The sequence below is a fragment of the Carassius gibelio genome, chromosome A14 (assembly GCF_023724105.1).
Source record: "Carassius gibelio isolate Cgi1373 ecotype wild population from Czech Republic chromosome A14, carGib1.2-hapl.c, whole genome shotgun sequence".
NCBI classification, from domain to species: Eukaryota; Metazoa; Chordata; class Actinopteri; order Cypriniformes; family Cyprinidae; genus Carassius; species Carassius gibelio.
Genome location: NC_068384.1, coordinates 18,565,772 through 18,590,732, shown reverse-complemented (window position 1 = coordinate 18,590,732; position 24,961 = coordinate 18,565,772). Strand labels below are relative to the sequence as shown.

Here is a 24,961-nt window from a genome sequence, read left to right as displayed (position 1 = left end):
AAGATTCTTTGATGTACAGAAAGTTCACAAGAACAGTATTTATTTAAGACATAAGTCTTGGTAACACTTTAGTTAAGGGACCAAGTCACTAGTTGTATAGTAGCATATATTGGCAAATCGGCTGTTTATTAGAACTCATAAAGCACATATAGTTGTCCATATTTTGTATCCCTTTATCCAACCCCATACCTAAACTTGACAACTTACGTAGTATTTTAGTATTGCAAATCATTGTCACTTGATCGACTGAATGCATCCTTGCAAAATATTTACCCATTTTGAATGGTAATGTATCACAGTTTCCTTAAACATACAAAGCAGCACAACTGTTTTCAACATCACACATTTCTGAGAATTAATAACATTTCTGAAAATAATCAGAAAAGTTTCTTAAGCAGCAAATCATCTTATTAGATCGAATCATTTTTGAAAGATAATTGTGACAATGAAGACTGGAATAATGATTCTGAAAATTAATCTTTATCATCACTAATTTTAAAGTATATTAATATAGGAAACATTTTAAATGGTAATACTATTTCACGATTTTTACTGTATTTTTGTCCTTGATGTGCAGAAGAGACTTTATTTTAATTTTTATCTTTAATTATTCCAAGCTTTCATCAGGTCATTAGTAATAGTATAAAAAACCAAAGAGAAAAACAAAACTAGAGAATGAGACTACAGTAAAGATAAAATGACAGTGAGAACCAGAGCTGGTCAGAAGCGAGAGAGAGAGAGAGAAAGAGAGAGAGCGGGCAGCTGCTGTCTGTCCCTCCCCTGGGGTGCCTCTCACCAATCAGCACAACTCACCACGAATCAATTATCACCAGAGGAAGGGGGCGGAAAACACCGTCATCCTGTACTGTACGGCATATGGAATAAACAATCACACACACGGACATACAAACATCAACCGTCTGCAACATCAAGATTTATAAGAATGTTTGAATGGCTAATTATTTCATCAGTACTACTGGCTACAAGTAGCATTACTTAGTTCACCTAATTATTATTATTTTTTTTTTATGTTTATAAAAAGTCCTTGCAGTCTCTCAGTCATACAATGCATTGCAGGTGGTAACAGAATCTATGTGAGTAAAAAACAACATGCACAGACAAATCCATATTAAACCCTGCAGCTCGTGACGATAAATTGATGTGTAAAGAAACAAAACGATTGGTCTGTGAAAGAAACTGAACAGTAATTATATATTTTTCTATTGTCTTTTTTTTTTTTTTTTTTTTTTACCTCTGATTCATGCAATGTCCGAACTGTTATAACTTTTGTGAACAGGCTTCATAGCAGTAAGCGCTTGAGGCATTCTTCTTCTTCTTGCATTATGGCAGATCGCAGATTTATCAGTGCATTACTGCCACCTATCTCTCAAATGGACCTTTGACACTCGAGTGACAATGGTCCATTTGAGAGATATGTGGCAGTAAAGCACTTATAAGTCTGCGATCTGCCATAATGCAAGAACTAGAAGAAGACACCGCTGCTGAGAACATGCTCAGGAGGACGCACTCAGGAGAGTTATAACAGTTCGAATATTGCATGAATCAGAGGTAAAAGCAAAAAAAACAAAACAAAAAAAAAAACTGTATAAATACTGTTCAGCTTCTTGCACAGACAGTCATCAATGTATCGTCACGAGCCGCTGGGTTAAATAATATGGATTTGTCTGTGCATGTTTTTTTTTTTTTTACTCTCATAGATTCTGTTATCATTTGCCATACATTGTACGACTGAGAGACTGCAACGACATAATTAGTGTTCTACTGAAGAAACACAATCACCTACATCTTGGATGATCTGGGGGTAAGCAAATAAACATCTAATTATCATTTTTGAGTGAACTATCCCTTTAACTATAAAGTTGATTGTGTGCATGAGTGCATCTGCTGGACCAGAAAACATGTGAATGAAACCCACAGACACACACTGAAAGACCAGAAGATCACAGAGGAGTGAATGCAGGGAGAAAATAATTAGCAACCTCCCTGAACACCCTAGCAGCCACATAGTAACACACTGGCAACTCCCTCAAAACCGCATCATTGTGGGTGTGACTGGCGATTCTTGCTTCAGAAAATGTAAACAAACTGCTGGCTGCAGACACTTGTTTTTTACTTGTATTAGCAATGTTTCGGGAAAAAAAAATATCTGCAATATTTACCTTCAGTTTGCAAGCGTTCAAAAATTCCTGAAATAGGTTTTTGACAGATTCAGCTTCAGAAAGGGTAAAAATCTAATATCTATTACTATTTCTTTTTTTTCTGCAGTTCATTGAAATGGTCTTATGATTACAAATAATATTTTAAATTCCAAATATTCCTAATAAATGAGATCATAAAACGCGGAGCTAAGATTTTTTTTTGTTTGTTAGTTTAGTTTTAGATTGTCACACTGCAAAGAATTGTTCGTATATATTAAGTAAATTTTTCGATTTTTTTCCTCAGTTAGAATAAGTGTTTTTAAAGAGTTATAAGAATAAGTATAGTCAATAAAAAATTCTAACTGAAATAAAAAATCAAAATTTATTATTTCAAAAATTAACATATAAAATGTTACTTATTTTTTATATTTTTGTAACTTGATGTACTGAAATAAAAATGTATAAAAAATATAGACATTAATACCAAAAATAAATTAAATTAAGCAAAAAAAAAGGCTATGTAGAATAATTTAAAATCAATTGTAAACAGTAAAGATAATAATACAAATTAAAAAAAAATACCTAACCCATAAAGAGTTTCTGAAAAACAGCACAGAAATATTGATAAAAAAATTTTTTTTGGCAGTGCTTCTTGGCTATTTTCATGTCACTTAGTCAAACTCTTTACTCTGTCTTTAGTTTAAAGTTTAAGTGTTTCATCATTTCTGAACGTCTACTATTTTATCTAGACATCTGATGAGAGTCTAATGGCCTGTCTTACATTTAAATCGTCACATGAAGTGTGTGGGTGTGTGTGTGTGGGCGTGTGTGACAGGTGGGTGTTCAGCAGGAGGGGCCGGTCAGGGTCACCCCCATCTGGGGAGCACAAACAAACACACATGCACACGCACACATGCACACACGATCCACACGCAAAACAGAAGACATCAGTCGGCTGAAGGGAGCGAGAGGGAGGGTGTTTCGCAGTTAATAATGTTTTGTGAGATGGTCAAATTGAGTTGTGTGGGCCGAGCTGGAGGGCTTTTATACAAGAACAGCTTGAGTAAGATAAACGACCCTCATTCACACACACACTAACACATAACAATACCACACAGAAACAACGCAAGGGATCATCTTAAAAAGTTGAGCAATGAATGTATGTGTGTGTGATGTTTCATAATTACATTTGCACACATCTAATAATCAAAGTTGGGCTGCAGACGTCTCTGTGTTTCAGGCTGTTTTCACTCTGGGTTTGATTGCTTCATCCACCCCAGACCGCGACTCACTTCATTCCCTTCGGCCCTACAGGTCTGTTTTCACATTGTACCTGTGATGCCAAACAGAGCATATTTGCTTCATCACTGTGAGTTTCACTAAAATTCTATATGTGCAAGAAATGCAGGTTGCTCACTATACAGCTGGGAGATTCAATGTAAGTGTGAATTGTGCAATGATGCAAATTGTGTGTTAACATTAGTGGTTCATTTCTGCAAGTTAGGCTGGATTTGGTTTCATTCTGAGAATCTGAATCTCTGGACCTCTGAGTATTCTTCTGACCTCTGAGAATCTTAATCTCTTGACCTCTGAGTATTCTTCTGATACAGAATCTTGTCCAACTTTATTGCTGCTCATTTTATGCCTCATTCTCATGAAACAAACGCACACAATATGAGCAGGAGGCCCGTCTGTGTATGTGTGTGTGTGTGTGTGTGTGTGAATGTGCCCCGGGGCCGGGCAGGTGGGCAGTGCTGCTTGACTGGTTGGCTGGTGTTGGGGGCAGACAGCATCGGGTCTGAGGCCCAGCAGGCCGTGGGAAGCAGGGGGCTCGAGTAGGAGCTCTGCCAGTGCCGGGCGCAGCAAGGCTTGTGGCAGCTGCCGACAGCTCCCCCTCCTTCGCTCACGGCCCCCCACGGTCAGCCCGCAGGAGGGGTGAGGAGGTTAACAGCCAACGGTGACACACACAGGATAATCGGCTTTCATTAAGTGACCTACGCTCCACACACACGGAGACTGAACACACTCCATAAACCACACATACACACCAAACAAGTTTAAACACTCCACAACTAATAAAGAAACAGACTGTGTTTAAAATACAATACAAGCATACTGTACACTGCATAATCCATACTATTTAATATGCTTTCTATATAGTATACAGAGCAGAATTGCTAAATTAAAAGATGCAGTCTTCTAAACTTTAAAATGTTTAGCATTGCATACTGCATACTATTTCACATATTATTTTAATAGTATGCAGTGTAGAGTATTATATTATTGCTAAATTTAGTGTTTGGAATGTTTATCACTGTAAATTTCACATGCTACTTTTAATAGTATGTAGTATGCCTTGTACAGTATGCTAGTATTGTTAAATACTTTATTTTAAAATTGCATACTGCATACTGTATCATTGCATATTGCAACTATTTTACATTCTGCGTGTAATAAGTATGCAGTGTAAAGTTTGCTAATATTGCTAAACAAAGCATAAATGTACTATAAAATGGTAGTCATTTAGACATACTTTTTAAATAATGCACTCTAAAAGTAGTTTAACCTTTTTACAGAGAATAATAGTTCAGCCTTTCTAGTCTGAATAATAAGTATATATATTCAAACTTACAACTATATTTTAAGGATTTAATTATATTTATTCAGACTTTTAACTATATATTCAGATTAACTTCTATGCATATATTCATGATGTTACGGGATACCCGGACAGGAGGCTGAAAGTAACAGAAACACAGTTTATTGAGGCACAAGCAGAGGAGCGGGTAGTGCTGGGTGATGTGATGGTGCTCGAGGCAGTGATGAAGGGATCCGTAATAGAATGGTTTCAGATGCTGGAGAAAGTGGATACACACACACACACACACGCACAAAGAAGACGGGGAGCTTCTGGAGATCGCTGGAGAGAGGTAAGTAGAGATAGAGTTAGTCCTTAAAGAAAGCATACAGGTAAGACCTTGTTGCGAATGAGACCGGACGCTGACTGGGTGCTTGTGTGTGATATTTGTAGTGATATGGTGATTGCAGGTGGATGAGGATCAGGTGGGAGTGATTAGTATTCAGGTGAGGGAGTGCGCTGTGATTGGTTGGTGGTGGAACCTGATGTGTCTGTCACAATACCCACCTCCCCACGGCCCGCTCCTGAGGGCTGAGGTCCCCGACGACGTGGTGGACATCCTCTTCCTCTAGGAGCTGGTCTATCGGGATGATTGGAGTGGAAGGTGTCTAGTAGGTTCGGATCCAGGATGTTGTTGAATGGGACCCATGAGCGTTCCTCTGGACCGTATCCTTCCCAGTCCACTAGGTACTCAAGTTGTCCACCACGCCACTGGGAGGGAGAAACAGAGGGATGGTAAGGCTTGAGGAGTGACACATGGAAAGTGGGGTGAATCCGGTACTCAGGTGGTAATTGGAGTTTGAAAGTAACCGGATTGATCTGTTCAAAGATGGTGAATAGGCCAATGAATCTGGGACTCAGCTTACGGCAGGGTAGGTGCAGGCGGATGTCCCGGGTGGACAGCCAGACCTTCTGACCAGGTTGGTATTCCGAAGCGTCAGATCTGCGAAGGTTGGTTGCCATCCTTCGCCTAGAGCCAGCTGCAGTTGATGGTGAGCCGCATCCTAGACCCTCTCGTTCTCTCGGAACAAGTAGTCGATGGAGGGGATGTCCAAGGGTTCACCTGACCACGGGAAGAGCGGTGGTTGGTAGCCGAGCACGCTCTGGAATGGAGTGAGTCCGGTGGTGGTGGGTTGTCGCAGGGAGTTCTGTGCATACTCGGCCCACCCTACGAACTGGTTCCAAGAGTCCTGGTGGCCTCGTAGAAGGTACGGAGGAAGCGGCCGATCTCCTGAACCTTCCTCTCTGTGTGCCTCTCCTCTCTTCCTCCAAACTCTGGGACCCTGATTTCCAAAGGCAATGCAAAATTTACTTTCATCAGAGAACATAACTTTGGACCACTCAACAGCAGTCCAGTCCTTTTTGAAGTGAGATGCTTCTGACGCTGTCTGTTGTTCAAGATTAGCTTGACACAAGGAATGCGACACCTGAAACCCATGTCAAAAAAAGTTAATTAAGAGACTTGCGTTTGAGACACCATATTTAAAACATAGCCACCATCGCACATGTTGTGCATCTCTGAGCAAGTTATAGTGATTCGTACCCTGAATGAATCAACTGTTTAAATGATTCAGTTTAATCGCAATAACTCCCTTATTAATAGTGACTTGCTGACACCTACTGGCTGTTTTAATTTGACATTAAAAGCATCTTTCTTTTATTTTCTTTTTTTTTTATTTCAAATGAATTTCAACATTTTATGTCTTATATTTCAAAACATTATTCCTGCATTTGTAAATGCAGGTTAAATACATTCATGTCAACAGTGTAAATACATCTAAATGCCACTTCCAATGAAGGCTCTGTGTTTCCACTGCATTGAAAAGATGAATTTTGTTGATACTGGTACTAATTTGCCTGGTAACAGCTGAATTGTCTTATTATTCTATATAACTGATTCTTTTAATTAAAAACACATGGTTTGAGATATAGGCCTCACAAGAAATCACAGATTTGGAACGACCAGCTTCTCTTGCAATGGCTGAAAGTGTCATACCCTTTGCCCTTCGTGTGGACAACCTGCTATTAAAGGATGTCATTGATCTTAGAGCAGCCCACCATCTTTCAGTCTCAATGAAAATTGGAGGAATGCTGCCAGTTAAATAGGGTTTGTCATATAATTAGGGAAATTAGCACCAGTTGCCAAATTAACACCAAATAACTTGGAGGTACATGTAAGTGTTCTCAGATTTTGATCAGAGTTCTTTTTCAAATCTATCATTTAAGTTTTTCATACTGTACAATCTCACCATCCTATTGTGACTGATAATAAGAGCTTCAGATCGTCCACTTCAACATTTCTGAAAACAAAAAACAGATTCTCATATTTTAATATTCTCTTCTAAACATTTTTTCCTTGATTATCTTCATTAGCCATGTACTGTATTCTTCTTCAAACACATGCATGCATTCTCTCTTTCCATCTCCTTTGTTCTGTTCATTCAGACAGTGCTGTATTCTTTCTGTTCAGTGGCAAACAAACCAGCCGAGCGCTCAACCATCACAGACCAGATGCACGTCCTCCATCGTTCTACATCCGTCCGTCTGTATTCTGTCTGCCTCTCATTTCTCAGCTCAGTGATAAAGCCCTCAAGGTGCCTGTAGAGCAATGTGATTTATTGACTTCATGTGTTGTGTTACATCAGAATAACTGGTTCCTGATCAGTTCCTGATCAGCTCCATTTGTAAATACTCTTGGTTATTTCCTTGTGAGGAAGATTTTGAATGCAAGAATCAATAGGTCTTACCTCATATCAGACTTTATGCATGAAACATAATTCATAGTTGAAATAATTCAAGTTTGTCTTAAACTCAAACTGCAACTGGATTTATACTGCTACACACACACACACACACTAACACACACACACACAGACACACACAGCAATGTCTTTTAAATCCATCATTGATGTATTCCTCACTAACTTCATTGACCAACTCAGAAATACAGTAAAAAAAAAAAAAAAAAAAAAAAATCCAAAAAAAAAGTGTATGTATTAAAAAAAGGCTAAGTTTTTCTCCAATTGAAATGAGTTACAGCCAGTTTGATTATACTTAAACTTGAGTTCAGTTGCTGCCTTGAATGTTTAAGTTGAAATAATTCGATTAATTTTACAGTAAGTGCATGTAAAAGCTTCAGGTAGATGTTTATGTTGGACATAATACATGCTAAATGTTTTTTTTTTTTTTTCTGACATGCTTATAAGTGTTACAATTAAAAGGTTAAGCTTCATTCCTGTGCATTACAGAAACAAGTCAGTAAATTCTGGAACAGTTGCATGCAGGTAAATAAATATACAAAAACGAAGATTCCAAATTTCCAATAAAAGTAATATAGTAGTTGTGGGAGGGACGAATATCCTCGTACAGGACTCGTCCTCAGGCTGTGTAAATCTCTATAACCATTCGATATATTCATCTCCCACAGATTTCATTGTTTCTCTGAAATGAACGTTTCCAAATATGGATTTATTTCCAGCATTCAGATTTGTATTAGGGTGAAATTATGATGCATGGATCAGACAGTTGATTGAAACACCAGAGGGCTTTTTAAAATGTATTAATATGTCTGCACACAGCTGTTGAGACAGACATGACTGATGTTTCTGATAGATTTGAGGTTGTAAAAACTGGAAATGCTTGGATCATGTGATGAGCCTGAAAAAGGTTTTTATTTCTTTCCTTGAATAATTTTACTGTCTGAGTTGGATTGATTTGGGATTATTGTTTATGAACTACATTTTGTCTAGCCAGGACTATGCTTTAGTTTAGAACTGTTTGCATCCAAATTGTATTAAAAGACACAAGATAACTATAAAATTAAACTATTATTTGCTATAAAATAACCATTTGCATAAATAAAATTAATGAACTATCAGTGAATAAAGACTTAAATCTGTCTTTTCCACATGCAAAGCTAATTTATGATTTCATAAAACTTGTTCACAAGTCCTGTTTACAATTGACAAGATCAAATTGCAGCAACATGGGTTATGTTTTTCCATTACTTTCACTCCTCAAAAAATTCAACCAGTTTCAACTTCATAAATTACACAAGATTGTAAAACTAAAATTAGTTGAAATGACTTGTACAATAAATCTGGTTATGCTTAAAAATTTAAGGCAGCAACTGAACAAGTTGAATTAATTGGACACTTTTTGTAGTGAGTTTAGAGAACTTAAAGTATAACAATTAATTAATATATATTTGCATTAAATAAAATACAAACAATTGGCATTAAGTTTTAAGAAAAAAAATTCTCTGTGTGTGAGCTTAAGGAGAACTGATATCTGCTGCATATTTGATTAATATATAATGCAAAAACTGAGACAACCTGCTAAACTCAAACCAGAGGTTCTTCCTCATTAACCTAGCTAATGTCGCGCCATTGCATCATATAGCATGAATGCATTGACTCTGACTTAGAATCAATGCTTTAGTCTCAATGCGAGAGGAAACAGATGTTCAACTACACCAGCGAATCCACGGGCTATTACTTTACATTTAATAGGCTTTATTTCATATTTAATGGGGTGACGAAGGACGAGAATTATTAACAGTCCAAATGTCATGTAGCTACTGTGTCAGTTTGGCTTCAGGGCAGTGAGGATTTTCTATCCTGTTGAGTTTTTTCCACTGTGGCCTTTAAACTCCCGTGATCTGCACATTGCCTCAGTCTGTGGTGCTTCAGCACAGATAATAATAAAAACATAGTAGGTGTTTTTAAACGCTCTATTACTTACCGGCGTCAATTCATATTGCTCCACCGCTTCTCTCAAAGTCTCTTATTTATTATTGAAAAAGCACATACGGCCCTTATATCACTTAATTCTACTTTGCTGCTTTATATCTCTGGTTCTGTCTGTGTTCTTCGGATCCGCGCGCGTGACAGGTCTCGCTCTGTGCTGAAGTCTGGAAATTGATAACGCGCCGGAGACGCGCAATAAAAACGCCGCCCGCGGGCGCGACACCCGGATCCCCTATTATGCAAATACGGGGGTAATTTTAAAGACAAATCGTTGGCTTTTATTCCCCTATATTTCTGTTTCATGCGTCTCGGTTTCTCCGGAGAATAAAACATTTAATGTGTCGAGCCCAATGATGGATCTGACCTTCAATCCTTGCAGCAAATGGAGGGGCTTTATATGAAGAGAAGAAAACAAAATGCAAGAAATTCGGCATCAATATTCCTAAACTTTTTGCGCACAGTAATTGTGAAAAATGAAGGCAATTAAATTCTGAAATCTGAGGTCGTGATTAATAGCGGATCAAATGTCCAGATATTCAACAGTAGGCCTACACACATGAATACGCAATTCATACAGAAACGAAATAAATGCGTCCTATTTAATGAGGAGCGCGTGTTAAACTTGAGAATTAAAGTCAAATTGATATGCTGTGGGTCTTAAAAGCGTATTTTTAAATCACTTTTTTAAATTATATCTTATATCTAACTTAGTTTTGGGGATATGAAAATTATACAAAATATTAGCTACATTTCATAAACTTGGCACGTATTTTAAAGTAGATTGTTCTAAGATGTCTCCTTTTTTATTTATCTGCATGCTTATTTATCATTGACTTTTAACTAATATGTTAATATTTTTATATTTGGGCATCATTTTGTATAATATGATCAATACAGATGAACTGTAGGATAATAATAAGAATCTAAAAAGGCCGTTAATTACATTGTTTGAGTAGAAGAATCGCAGTAGGCCTCTATCCTCGGTTTCTTCTGATCGTTCAAACCTCACGGGACATCCCTGAGAAACGGGATGACGAGCAATATCGTTCAGGAGCAGATTACACGCTGGTGAAGAGCTCACAGCTTCTTCAATCAATCACGAGAAGAGAGAGACGTGGTGGGATCCATTACGCAGAAATGCTCAGAATAACAGCCACCATAACATTTCAATTTGGATATGACCGAAGATAAACTCCGAAAAACAGTGTCAATAAATGTTTGACAAAAAGGACACTCAAGGATAAGCAAATGTCACATAATTGTGTGCTATTATCACGCATCTAACAGCAAACAGGCCAAATTTGTCGCCGCGTGCACATATGGCACGGAAACGCGCCAGAAGCACGTTTAGGGGAGTCAAGCGTTTCTGCCAGAAATGTCTGAATACATTCATGGGGCGGTTTTTAAAAAATCATTCATGTGTCAACGCTAAACTAACAGCCGTCAAAAGCTCAGTGGCGGTGTCACATTTTTAGACACCGTGTCCATTTCACTGGAGAAACTGAAGCTGAAAACTGCCACCATAATAATAGTTCCGCTGCACCTCAGCTCACAAATTATATAGGCTACTTGTTCATTTTGGGGCTATATTAATGATACCGATTTTTATTTTATTTATTTTTTTTTTTTATTTTTTTACTATTAAACATCTCCATTTGGTTGCATGTTAAGATACTGAAGTAACACATACTGAATAAATCGTGTTGTGTTTCGAGCATGTTGACCTGGTGAGGATTTTCTGATTAACCGAAAATGCTCGTTAATGGGTATAACAGCTAAACAAAATTAGATAACACTTGTGGCATTCAAAAACCAATAGGCATATTATATATATATATATATATATATATATATATATATATATATATATATATATATATATATATATATATATATATATATATATATATATTTTTTTTTTTATAAAAAAAAAAATCTACACATGATGATTTTTTTTGTTTGTTTGTTTTTATTCAAAACCCGAGGTGCATGCTCTGATCAGTGAGCCTTATAGAATCAATCTGTTCCAAAGAGAAATGCAAAAGCTGTTCCAAAAGAAAGATAACAAGTTTTCAGCGCAATTAAGGGTTAATTCAGCAGGTGTCAACTGCAACAAAGAAATTTACCGCACCTTTACGAACACAATAGAAACATCTAGAAATGTCCATTTAAAATATGTTTGAAAGTAGCCTATTCTGATTCCGGTTGACAAATTAATTGGAACGCTTTCTTTATAAATCTACGCTGAAATACAAATCTAGACATCCATGCCAAATAATTGCAGAAGCAAACAACATTAACCCACGAAAATAAAAACCAATAAAAACCAAAGTAAGTCTTTGTCATTTGTTCTCGGTGGTAAAAGATTCAACTCGTGTGTGCTGGGGGGGGGGGGGCCCGGGGCCGCTCATGTCCATTTCACCTGCTCAAACGCTTCTAAACTGCATTACTGACTCAATCTCCACGGCTCTTTCATTGCGCGTGTCCTGCCAGCAGCCTGCCCTCGGCAAACACTCCATTTCCCGGTGTGAGGACACGAATTTGGTCGTCAGTTTAAAAGGCTTTGCGCGCTCACACACAAACAGCAGAGCGCGGAGCCGCGGTCCGGCACAGAACTTCTCATATTTGATGGATATTGTTTGGGTGACATTTATGTAATAAAATCTAATTGGTCTGTTGCGGGATAGTTTTACTGAATGAAATTACGAGCAATAGAGAGCATTTGGCATGTGGGGTTCGAGCATTCATCAACGTCAAGGCACAAATGCTGTAAATGAGCAGCATGACTGTCGTGGACACCGACAGTCTCCGATTTCTCCCGATCGATAACGCAGTCAATCCTTCACGTTTATCTCAGTGAATCCCTTCTTTAGAAAACACACACGCGCGAAAACGAGATTGCAATATTTAGATTTTAAATACAGAATATGCTATTGCTTTGATTATATGCAATATGGCAAAATAATAATAATAATAACATGCGCATACTTCTGCTGCATTTAAAAGACTGTTATTTCCTCCTGTAAAAGCATATCGTGATTCATTTGCATGCAACATTACAAGGTAAATTCAAAGTTTGTGCGTAAAACGGCGCTAATGCAATTGAGGATAATGAGAAACGTCTGTAAATAAATTAGCAGCAGCATCTTTCAGCCCCAATAAATGCGCATTTCAGAGATTAGTCTGATGACATTACTGAATTACATGATGAGACTCTAGTTTGTAGTTTTTCCCTTCCCTGTTGCTAAATTTCATCCAACAGACAGAGATAATGACGGTTTGATTCAGTCAACCAATGAAAACTCGAGCTGATGAGTTTGGCAAGAGCCGCGGAGCGGAAAGTCGACAGTTTGACGCGAGGCGCGTCGGTGGCGAGACCTTTCAGGGTTCAAACTAGGAATTAGAGAAACGAGAATCGTCATCCGAAACCATGGACAAGGCTAAAACTAAATTAAAGCTATTTTTGCCGCACTTAATGTGATTTCATTTGTCTAAATCCGTCACAATCTGCTGCGCAACTAGGAATCATGGAGCGCGCGGAACCAAACGAGCCGACACCGCCATCTAAATCAAACCAGGAACCCATACGATTCGGGATCGACCAGATTCTGGGCTCTCTGGACCCAGAGAGCAGGGTCGGAAACACTGTGGATAACAGCCGCTTGGGAAGCCCATCCAGGGCGAGCGTCGCGCCACATGTCTCTTTACCCGTCTCTCTGTCCGGTGTCACGGGCGCGCTGGAGGACTCCGGGTGGGTGTACGGGGTGAGCGGCACCCTGATGCCCGGTGGAGTGATTCGGGTTCCGGCGCACAGACCTCTGGCTGCCGCGGTGCCGCCGGCCATGGTGAGCGCCGCACCGGCGCTGTGTTTCCCCTGGATGGACAATAACCGCAGGTTCCCTAAAGACAGACTGCCAGGTAAAAGACAAACATCTCTGAGGATGCGGGAGTTTTTCTACATGATGCAAACATATCTGGCAGCTGGACCTGCTCAGTCGCCTTCAGGAGAAATATTAATAAATCAAAAATATGGTTGAACTTACAAGCTTATCACAATGAAATCAGCCTGAAAAACGTTTATGACCTTGACTGCAATAATAACCAGACAGTTTTTGTAATTATATTAATTATAATCAACTGGTAGGCTATATCTTAAATAGAATGGTAGTTTTTTTTAGGCTGCATGCTATAAAACATATGCATTGACTTTCTTAAACTAACAAAACGCACACTTGCAAAACATTTTGCTTATAAAATAGACAAAAACATTCAAAATGAAGAGCAGAAAATATGAAAATATTAAATGTTAATCTAAGATATTAATTCTAAGACTAAGCCCAAAAGTATGTTGTAACAAAGTTAGAATATTTCTTCTAATTAGTCCAATCGCAAACAGGACTTTTTAACATTAAATAGTGTAAGTGGAATTATTTAAGAGTTCAGCACAACGGTTTGAATGCCATTTCAAGGAAAATGTGCTCGTTTCTGGATCCAGTTAATTTAGGCTACAAATTGAAAATAAAGTATTATTATATTATATATAAATTATAAATTAAATTCTCATTTAAAACTCTCACTTCATAAAATACATTTTCTGCCCGTTTTCCCTTCAAAAAATATATAGGCCTATTAATTGAATGATATTTTATAATTATTAATACATGATGAGCAAATATTTTGTTTCTAACATAGTTTCAGTGATTTGCATCAGCCATATACATCTGAATTAACATTAAATTTAGCCTAATTAATGTTCTATCAGATCAGCTCAAATTCGAGTTGTTTTGTCATTGCACTCGATGACCTCCTTGATCAGGACCATGTTGTCGTGCATGAGGACAAACAGCTGTTTTGGGAAGGAAAATAATGTTCCTTCATAAAACATTATGCACAAAAAAAATATGCTTTCATATTATTTCGTTATATGTAGGCTATCTTAAACAAATATTAAAATTAGCCTACAAAGTCAAAATTTCGTTTCAAACTCGAACAATTAACAATTAGGCTACTTTAGAAGGCTATAATAATACTTGAATGTTTTATTATTTGTTTTTTGATAAAATGAACAGATCGTAAATGACTCCTGTCCTTGTGTCTCGCAGCTCTCATTCCGTTCACCGTGACCCGGCGGATCGGTCACCCGTATCAGAACCGAACTCCCCCGAAACGGAAAAAGCCCCGCACGTCATTCTCGCGCGTGCAGATCTGCGAGCTGGAGAAACGCTTCCATCGGCAGAAGTATCTGGCGTCCGCGGAGCGCGCGGCCCTCGCCAAGAGCCTGAAGATGACGGACGCGCAGGTCAAGACCTGGTTCCAGAACCGACGGACCAAGTGGAGGTGAGACCGGTTTGAACCAGATCTGTTCACCCAAACATCACAGGCATGACTGAAAGCTTTCTCAAAACAGTCACTTTTTATTTGATTGATTAGATTTGAACTGGAAAATGAAGTAGGCTACAAACTTTTGGTGGCATTTAGAATCAAGGTAGACATTAAACTGTTTAAATTTGAACTAAATTATTTTACATAATTATAATTCAATCAATTACATTAAACAAATGTAATTTAAACACTGACCTTTTTCACATTTTCATGTACAGAAGCGGAAGACGTCATAGTTGGGTGATTATTATTATTATTAGTATTATTATTATTATTATTATTATTATTATTATTATTATTATTATTATTATTATTTTATAGGCTAGTGGTGAACGGAAACTACAACAAATGCATTTTATTAAAAAAAAAATAAATAAAATCTGCGCTTCTGTGGCTTTCCAAAATAGGGAAAACACTGAGACTGATTACTCTGGTCAAAAGAGAGAAATATGTCCAACCACTTACCGTCCCCTTTAGATTAATAATGTTGTGTATGTAAAAATTTTCGTGCAAGTTAAATGTTAAAAATTCTCTACTTACGATCACGAACTAAATAACAGCAATTGGCCATCATTTTTTCTTGGTGCAAAATGGATATATATATATATATATATATATATATATATATATATATATATATATATATATATATATATATATATATATATATATATATATATTTGGTGTTGTTGTTTTTATATTCACTGCACAAGTAATAGTTTTCTGAATATCAACACATAAATATTCTAATAATTTTATACAACAGTTTGGAGTAATCAGTATTTCATTCCTTGAATGAATCTGTTTTAAACGAATCATGTGAGCCAGTGATTCAACGGTCCATTCATTTGTTTCTTTTCTAATTGAATCATTCGTGATTCAATTAAGTATTTTTTAAAACAGGGGTTTGCTGCCACCTACTGGCGTGTTTATTGTCACATTTATTTATCCGTGACAGTCCTAAATCAGCCAAGGTACCAGCACAAAAACACATTCAGCTAAATATTGTTTAATTAGCATTATTGACCCAAATTCCTCCATTTCAGACCCCAGAAGAAAAAAAAAAGCTTACAAATAATAGTATAATGTTTGTATAAGGCAAATTGTTCATTAAAGCTCTTTTGTAATTGAAATTAAAATTACAATTAACAATTTTGTAATGAATAATAATAATAATAATAATAATAATAATAAAGTGTTATTAATGTACACTTTAAAAAAAATTAGCTATGTGTATGTTGTTGATGATAACTGTGGAAATGCTCACAATCTGTGAAAGGGTCTATTATTATAATTATAATTTAATATCCACAGATTTTTTTATTATTTACATTCTAAAAAAATGTCAAATGTTTTGGATTTCTACATTTTGCTAATTTTAATCTTTTAAATCTCCAGAAGGCAAACAGCTGAGGAAAGAGAGGCGGGACGTCAGCAAGCCAATCGGATGCTGCTTCAGCTTCAGGCCGACGCCCTCCAGAAGTCCATGAGCGAATCAGTGTCTTCGGATCCTCTATGTGTGCATAACTCCTCCCTCTATGCCCTCCAGAACCTCCAGCCTTGGGCCCAGGAGAGACCGGGTAAAATGGCCCCAACGACCACCGCACTGGATTAAAATCCCCGCCATGAGGCTGGATCAGGACCGAGAAGCTTCAAACTGTCCTGGACTGTCAGAGTGGAAAGACTGAACTTTAAATATGAAGCAGGCTTTTTGACTGGTTATTTATTTATAATTTGTTTTGTAAAGCATCTAAGCACTTTTTAGTGGGAATAATGAACTGTAATGACGTCTGAGTTTGTTACGGACACAAAAACTTTCCAAAATGTAGATGCTGCCCTGGAAAAATAGGGTGAGTTATTCACAGAAACTAACTGTCAATCAACCTGAGTCACAGATCTGTATATATGAACTGTTCAAATGATATCTGTGAGAAAGGCTACAAAAATATTGTACTTATCGTAATTCTTTTGTGCTCTTATGGTGGCGATGCGTTACCGACTAATGTTTGTCATTGTTGACGTACTTTCAACTGGAAAAGCAATGGTGTGTAAATTCAGTTTAACACTGAACAAGCAGCATTATGCATCGAAAATTTTATTGTTAAATAGTTTACACAACATTTCAACAAGAGGATACAAGGTTAAGCTTCCTCTGTCTGTCTGATTGACCGTCTGTCTCTCCGTTTCCTCTTTAACAACATCATGGAAAAATAATGGTCCCTCAGTCGCCCCTCTACTTTATACAATAACACAGTTTTTATATAACTCTCTGAGACACCGCCGCTCCGAATTTGAATATTCAGACCAACTTTGCAGAGTATAAAATATCCAATGTGTGTAATAAATCAAATATCATATATGTTAAACTCATCATGCTGTAACGACACAGTGATTGTTCGAAAACACATAAAATGATCAGAAAACATAATAAAAACAGCATTACTATGGTTATCAGAGCATATTCTAGTCTGCCAAGACTGTTTTTCAACACACTTTTTTAACATGGTGGCTGATGTTCCCTGGCACAAAGTATTTGTTCACATTATTAGGAGATTCTATATATATATATATATATATATATATATATATATATATATATATATATATATGTATATTCTCTATTTTTCAACTCTCATCCAGTGTTAAAAATTGAACCTGTGACCATTGGGTTACAAGCCCAACTCTCTAACCATTAGGCCACCGCTAATATTCATTTTCACTATATATTAGATTACGAAAACAATGGAAATTGTGAATGTCATTCATGCTGAGTTGCCCTTGTCAAGACAAATCAAACAGTTAACATTTATTTTTATTTTTCTGTCTTTTAATTAATTTCATGATATTTTTGCTTTCTTAAATCATGTCACAGTAAGGTGGCATTATGGCTGCATAAAACAGTGCTAATTTTGGCCATTCACAGCTTTTCCACAATAATAAAATAAAATGGTTTTATATTAGTATAACGTACAAAGACAAACATAGTGACTGCTAAAGTTTGCTACGGCACCTGTCAATCAAAGTCCATTTTCACATGCAGAGCTGCCATCCACACAGAAGCCAATGTGTCACTTCGGTCCAAAATGACAAGAAATAAGACATCTGCTGCCTTTAATTTATGCATATTTAAATAAAATCACCGTACTTCATTAAAGAGAACCACATGTTGAGGATACTGGGGTGAAATGTGACCTGATGTCAGATCTTCTCCCTGTGACACTGACAGACAAACAGACCAATCAGAAAGCAGATATTTGAGTAGGCGGAGCTAAGGGCCATCAGTAATAATGGACACGAACGGCAAGCAGTGATGGTCAGGATGACGAGATGCACAAGCACATGACAAATACTGTCAAAAACAAACAGCGCAACACTGTCACTTCACAGCAGACGAGCAACTTCTGCAAAATGACTGTTCATTGGTCGGTTCGTGAGAAAACCATTGGTTATACAACTGGATTAGCATTACTAGCCAAATGACAAACACATAAAAATGGCCTTAGGATAAGATGTGCTGAATATTTGTTGCACATTAGCTGGAGAACTATCACAGGTCGAGTGTATCGGATGTTGTTCAGCAAAAACGTAACGAGAATTAGAATGCATCAGATGCATTTATCAGTGATACATTTTCAAATCCTTCACAGTAAATGAAATCCCATCTAAAGAGTTCAGCTGGCTTCTACAGGACCTCTGGGAAACCCACTGGGCCTTTGACACACAATTACTGACACATTCTTTTTAACTAGATCCATTTTGTTAGTTATTAGTGAATCACATTTGCAACAGAATGAGGTCAAACACCGGGGTACGAGGACACACCGGTTTCCCAGCACGTAAATCAAACATTCGGCACATTGCCATGGTAAAAAGGTGATTTCAAGCTGTAACCATGGTGATTGGGGGTAAAAGTTATTCCTCCTTTTTTTGATCAGATTCAACAGTTCATTGGTTTCTTTCTTCCTGTGGCTCTAGATCACATTCTCAAAGAGCTGCAATGATCTCATGATGTTTTCATCCTGAAAAGAAGAAATGTGAAGAGAAGTAAATGAAATTCAGTGAGTCACGGCTAAAGAAAGGAGGAAGAGACTGAGAGGAAGGAACACAAACAAGCTAATAATACTTTTATAAACTATAATAAAGTCTGTCTTTATACTATTGGTGCATTCTAGTGAAAAACAACATCCAGTTAGACAAGAAGCAGCTTGAATTACATGTAAAATAACCAATCACAGTTCACAGAGTTACTGCTAGTGTTGTGCTGCAAACAATGGAAATTAAAAAGTAATTCTGAACCAAAATAACTAAATAATAAAACTAGTTAGAGAAATGTGGTGCAATCTGGCCTCTTTTCATTTATTTGTTTATTTTTCATTAGAATTAACCAAAAATTAAAGAGTTCTAAAGGAGTTAAAACAGGGTTATTACACATAACTAATATATATATATATATATTTTATTTCAGCTAGTTTCTCAACAATTCTTGTTTTGATTAGTTTAAAGAAAAACGAATTCAAAATATAAACAAAACTATAATACTATGTCAATGATACTAAAATAACACTAGTTAAAACCATCACAGACCATCACATTACGCTTAGAAACTTGAGTGTCCTATTTGATCAAATGAAAAATTAAATATTATATCTAATTCAAATAGGAGTGGATGGCATGATTTCTTATTTAATAAATAAATAAATTATATATTTTTTTGCATGGCTGTCGTGGGCAGGACTGATTTTAATGATGGATTATCAATTGTGCAGTACTCATTCTCTGACACCAGAGGGCACTGCTTATATTTAAGAGAGGAAGTTTTCCAATGGAATGGAATGTGAAGCGGTATGCAATGAGAAATGTTCAGCTTTTAATAATACAGATCAGAAAAGTTTGTATACTGTGCATAGTATTTTTGCAGTATGTATACAGTCCACAGTATGCACATTTTTAATGCATGGAATTACCATATAACCTACTACATTTGCAAAAATGTGTAAGAATATTCTTCATACTGTTTTTGCGGTATGTATACAGTGCAAAGTATTCACAGGGTTCATCAGGATATTCCATGCATAACTGTATTCATACTGCAAAAACATATTTAATTTGCACTCTTTGCACTATACACATACTACAAAAATAGTAGGCATTGTATGCCATTGTGAACATGAACAGGTACTGTATACCTCTTGACAGGAGAGAATAAACTCATCAAGAGTGACGACTCCATCTCTGTTCTTGTCCATTTTCTGCGAAGAAGTGATTTATAATGCAATGAAAAACTACAACAGCATAATCTTGTAGTACAGACAAATGTTCAAGATGTACTATCACAAACTGACCTGAAAGAAAGCATCCACGTGCTGTTTGGTAGTGTCTGTCTTCAGAGCGGGATATGTGAAGCGGCCCATCATGTCATATATGGCTTTCACTATATCAGTCATCTCCTGGATTATATTATACATATCGATCATCAAATGAAGCATTCAGATATCACCTTATTAAGATGGAGATTTAGAGTGATGACTGATACACACACCTCTTTATTAATGTAACCGTCTCTGTTAATATCGTACAGGTTGAAGGTCCACTGTAACTTCTCTGTTGTTGTTCCTCTAAGTAAAATGGACAAAGCCGCTACAAAGTCCTGAAAGATAGAGAAACAATGAGGAGTGATTTATCTTTGAAGACACAATCATAAAGCACCGCTGACACAGAAGTAAAAATAACAACAGATGAAACAAAGGAGGTGAAGAACAATGGAGAAATCAAGAGAAATGGGACCTCAAATTTGATGGATCCATTCTGGGAAGAGTCGAAGGAGTTGAACAAGTAATGTGCGTATGTGCTGGCATCTGCAGAGAGAACACACACACACACACACAATCTCAGTTAATGTTAATTGCGGTTAACACGTTATTAAAATAAAAAATTGAATCTATTAAATTATTTCATGGACCTAAGTTAACAAGAACCAAAAACTAAAAAGCAGTATTTTTATAATGTAATGTTAACAAAAAAAAAAAAAAAAATAGTACAACAGATGTATTGATGATTGTAAGTTTGTATATATATATATATATATATATATATATATATATATATATATATATATATATATATATATATATTTTTTTTTTTTTTTTTTTTTTTTTTTGTTTAGTTTAAATTTAAGTACTAAAAAAATAAATATAAAAAATAAATATACAAAAAATAAAACTATATAGACAATCAATATACTTTTTAACATTTAATAAATAAAACAAAATCTTAACATAAGTGTTCAACTGAAGTAAAATAAGATACAAAAAAGAAAGTTGGTTTATTTGGTTGCATACAAAAAAATAATAATAAAACGAAATAAATAAACTAAAAATTACATAGACATCTTAAAAAGTAATAAAAATAACAAAAACACAACTAGTTTACTAAAACCTTTAAAATTACATATGTATACAGAAAATATAATTAAAATCAAAATTAAAATATTAACAAAACTTTAATACTATATAAATGAAAGAAAAATAACACTGGTATATATCCTAACACTAAACTTAACTCACACAGAATCTGTTGATATCTGTAGTTTTAAAGCAATATTCATTTTTGAGCATCTGGAAAAGTGAGATCCTGGTCACAATCATTTTAACTAATAAACACCACTTTGCAACAATATAATCAAGTGATTTGACTGAGACAAACAGATCAGCTGCAAACACACACTGACCGCCGTGAGGAAAGAACTGTGAGTAGATCTGCTTGAACATGTCCTCGTTGACCACACCACTGGGACACTCCTGACAAACAACCAGAAAAACACACACGCTTGATTATGACAGATGAGCAGACAGACCATCAAAATGCATCTACATGTGTGTGAGTTTGCATACATTTTTGAAGCCTCTGTACAGCACTTGCAGCTCTTTCTTGCTGAAGTTGGTTTGAGCCTCCAGCTGCTCCAAACCCTCGGGACGGTGACACACCACGGACAGCTCCAGATCATCATAAAACTTATCTACAGACAGATAATTACAGCAGATTTGCAATAAAACATGGGCAGTACACTTTATTACTTAACATGATGTATTTAAATGTGAAACAGAATATTTAATAATAAAAAATATATAATATAAACATACAATGAACAAAATTATAAATGCAACACTTTTGTTTTTGCCCCCATTTTTCATGAGCTGAACTCAAAAATCTAAGACCTTTTCTATGTACACAAAATACCTATTTCTCTCAAATACTGTTCACAAATCTGTCTAAATCTGTGTTCGTGAGCACTTCTCCTTTGCCGAGGTAACCCATCCGTCTCACAGGAGTGGCAGATCAAGATGCTGATTAGACAGCATGATTATTGGACAGGTAAAAGTCCACAATAAAAGGCCACTCTAAAATGTGCAGTTTTAATCACACAGCACAATGTCACAGATGTCACAAGTTTTGAGGGAGCGTGCAGTCGGCATGCTGACTGCAGAAATGTCCACCAGAGCTGTTGCCGTGAATTGAATGTTCATTTCTCCACCATAAGCCGTCTCTAAAGGCGTTTCAGAGAATTTGGCAGTACATCTGCGTTCACCTCCAAGATCGTCCAGGATCAAGTAGCCTGTGGTGGCAGTGGGGTTTTGGTATGGGCAGGCATAGGAATAACGGACACAAGTGGATTTTATTAATGCCATTTTGAATGCAGAGAGATAACGTGATGAGATCCTGAGGCCCGTTGTTGTGGCTATTCATACATTACCATCACCTCATGTCGCAGCATGATAATGCACAGCCCCATGTTGCAAGGATCTGTACACAATTCCTGGAAGTGGAAAACATCCCAGTTCTAGCATGGTCAGCATAATCACCAGACATTTCACTCATTGAGCATGTTTGGGATGCTCTGGATCGGCGTATTCAACAGTCTGTTCCAGTTCATTCAACAGCTTCACACAGCCATTGAAGAGAAGTGGATCAACATTCCACAGGCTTCAATCAACAACCTGATCAACTCTATGTGAAGGAGATGTGTTGCACTGCGTGAGGCAAATGGTGGTCACACCAGATACAGACTGGTTTTTGGACCCCCCAATACAGTAAAACTGCACTTTTTAGAGTGGCCTTTTATTATGGCCAGCCTAAGACACACCTGTGCAATAATCATGCTGTCTATTCAGCATCTTGATCTGCCACTCCTGTGAAGTGGATGGATTATCTCTGCAAAGGAGAAGTGCTCACGAACACAGATTTAGACAGATTTGTGAACAATATTTGAGAGAAATAGGCCTTTTGTGTACATAGAAAAGGTCTTAGGTCTGAGTTCAGAAAACCAAAGTGCTGCATTTATATTTTTCTTCAGTGTATATATTATCCTTTAGAAATTGAATAAATGGTTAAAAGTGTCTCATTTCAGAGGCAGAGGAAACTGTAGATCAACATTTTTATTATCATATTAAGACAAACTTAAAATAATAATAATAATAAATATTAATAATAATGTGATATTTTACATTTCATTACATAAATTAAATGCAATATATAGCACAATGTAAAAAAAATCACCACAAGAATACAGTGAAAAACATTATTACAATACAAAAAAAAAAATAGTAATAGAATTACTAGAAATGATTCTTGAGTTTCTTGAGTAGCAAACTAATTTCATATTGAATGCATATGCATATTAGCATATTATAATTATTTCTGAAGGATCATGTGACAATGAAGACTGGAGGAATGATGCTGAAAATACAGCTTTAATTATAAAATTAATATTTAAACAATATAAAATTACATTTGACAATATATTCACACAGAAAACAGCTTACCTTGTAATATTTCACAATAAAAAAAAAAAAAAAAAAAAAAAAAAAAAAATATATATATATATATATATATGTATTTTTGATCAAATAAATGAAGCCTTGGCATGATTAAGAGACTTTCAAAAGCATAAAAGAAAAGAAAAAAAAAAAAACATTACAAACAGTAGTGAAGATCTAAAACACTGCATGAGACGAGATCCACTGTCCAAAATAACAAACATTTCTAATTCCGAAGCAAGGAATCATGTGTTTCAGAAATGTACAAGTACAGAGAAACTCCCTTGTGTACTACAGAGGACGACTGCAAAGCCATGCGACCGTAAAACATGCGTTTGACATTCACCATGTTAGAAACCCATGATTCGTTCATTTGCATTTATTCAGTTAGTAGCTACTATTTTTTAAAATATCGAAAAAATATTCTGTACACTGTAAAAAACTAATAAAAAAGCACCTTTGGTCACTTAAATTAACTAAAACTAAATTTCAGTTTCACAACTATATAGAAATATATCTAAATAAATAAAACATGCAACACAACTACTAAAGCATTCACTACAATTAAAATGAAAATGGAAAATACAAAAATGAAAAATAATCCAAATTGTATAAAAAAAAAAAAAAAAACACAATAGTATCTTAATGATAGTAAAATAAGACTGGTTCTGTATATAACCTCAAAAGTCACAACAATAACACTCAACTGAACAGAGAAAAACAAACATAAGTCTAAAATATAAAGGTGACTGACTAGGATCATTCTGGCATGTTAACCATAATACATAAGGACGGATGAGGCATGTGTGTGTGTGTGTGTGTGTAAAGCACTGAAGGACACACACAGGTGAGGTCAAAGGGCATCTGCCGGAGGCTCTCACTGCTGCTCAGTGTCCTTTAGCAGCTTCACATTACAACACTGCACTCTCTCTAACACACAATGATCTGATGCAATTTCACTTTTAATTCAATATGTTCACTTGCCGATTCTTTGTAATTGTTTGTGAAATTCACAAGCAGTTTCTGAGTGAAAATCATTTCAAACAAAATCCACACCAACTGTTTAAGTGACAAATTCCTGAATGTTATAAATATGATGAATGTGTCTCGTACTGACACCTTGATCTTATTCCACACCTGGTGAAATTCATTTTTCTGCAGAATTACAATAAAAAATGGGACTTTCTGGCAGAGCTTAAAAATGAATTGTGGCACAAATTC

General features: G+C 36.2%; 2 protein-coding genes across 4 annotated transcripts in view; one reads left to right on the top strand and one right to left on the bottom strand.

The window, feature by feature from the left end:
* Positions 1-12,696: 12,696 nt before the first annotated feature.
* On the top strand, positions 12,697-17,388 carry LOC128027731 (T-cell leukemia homeobox protein 3-like). The gene is made up of 3 exons (XM_052615553.1): positions 12,697-13,463; positions 14,648-14,882; positions 16,326-17,388. The coding sequence occupies exons 1-3, from the start codon at positions 13,073-13,075 to the stop codon at positions 16,540-16,542; spliced, it is 843 nt and encodes a 280-aa protein (XP_052471513.1). The 5' UTR covers positions 12,697-13,072; the 3' UTR covers positions 16,543-17,388.
* LOC128027732 (Kv channel-interacting protein 1-like) overlaps positions 17,007-24,961 on the bottom strand; it is a 57,277-nt gene continuing 49,322 nt past the window's right edge. For all 3 annotated transcript variants that reach the window (XM_052615554.1, XM_052615556.1, XM_052615555.1), the window contains exons 2-8: positions 21,818-21,942; positions 21,655-21,724; positions 20,712-20,782; positions 20,467-20,574; positions 20,270-20,374; positions 20,114-20,176; positions 17,007-18,946 (exon numbers count right to left, since the gene is read on the bottom strand). In XM_052615554.1, the coding sequence (XP_052471514.1) occupies positions 18,899-18,946; positions 20,114-20,176; positions 20,270-20,374; positions 20,467-20,574; positions 20,712-20,782; positions 21,655-21,724; positions 21,818-21,942 (590 nt within the window). In that variant the 3' untranslated portion in view covers positions 17,007-18,898. The remainder of the gene's footprint in view (positions 18,947-20,113; positions 20,177-20,269; positions 20,375-20,466; positions 20,575-20,711; positions 20,783-21,654; positions 21,725-21,817; positions 21,943-24,961) is intronic.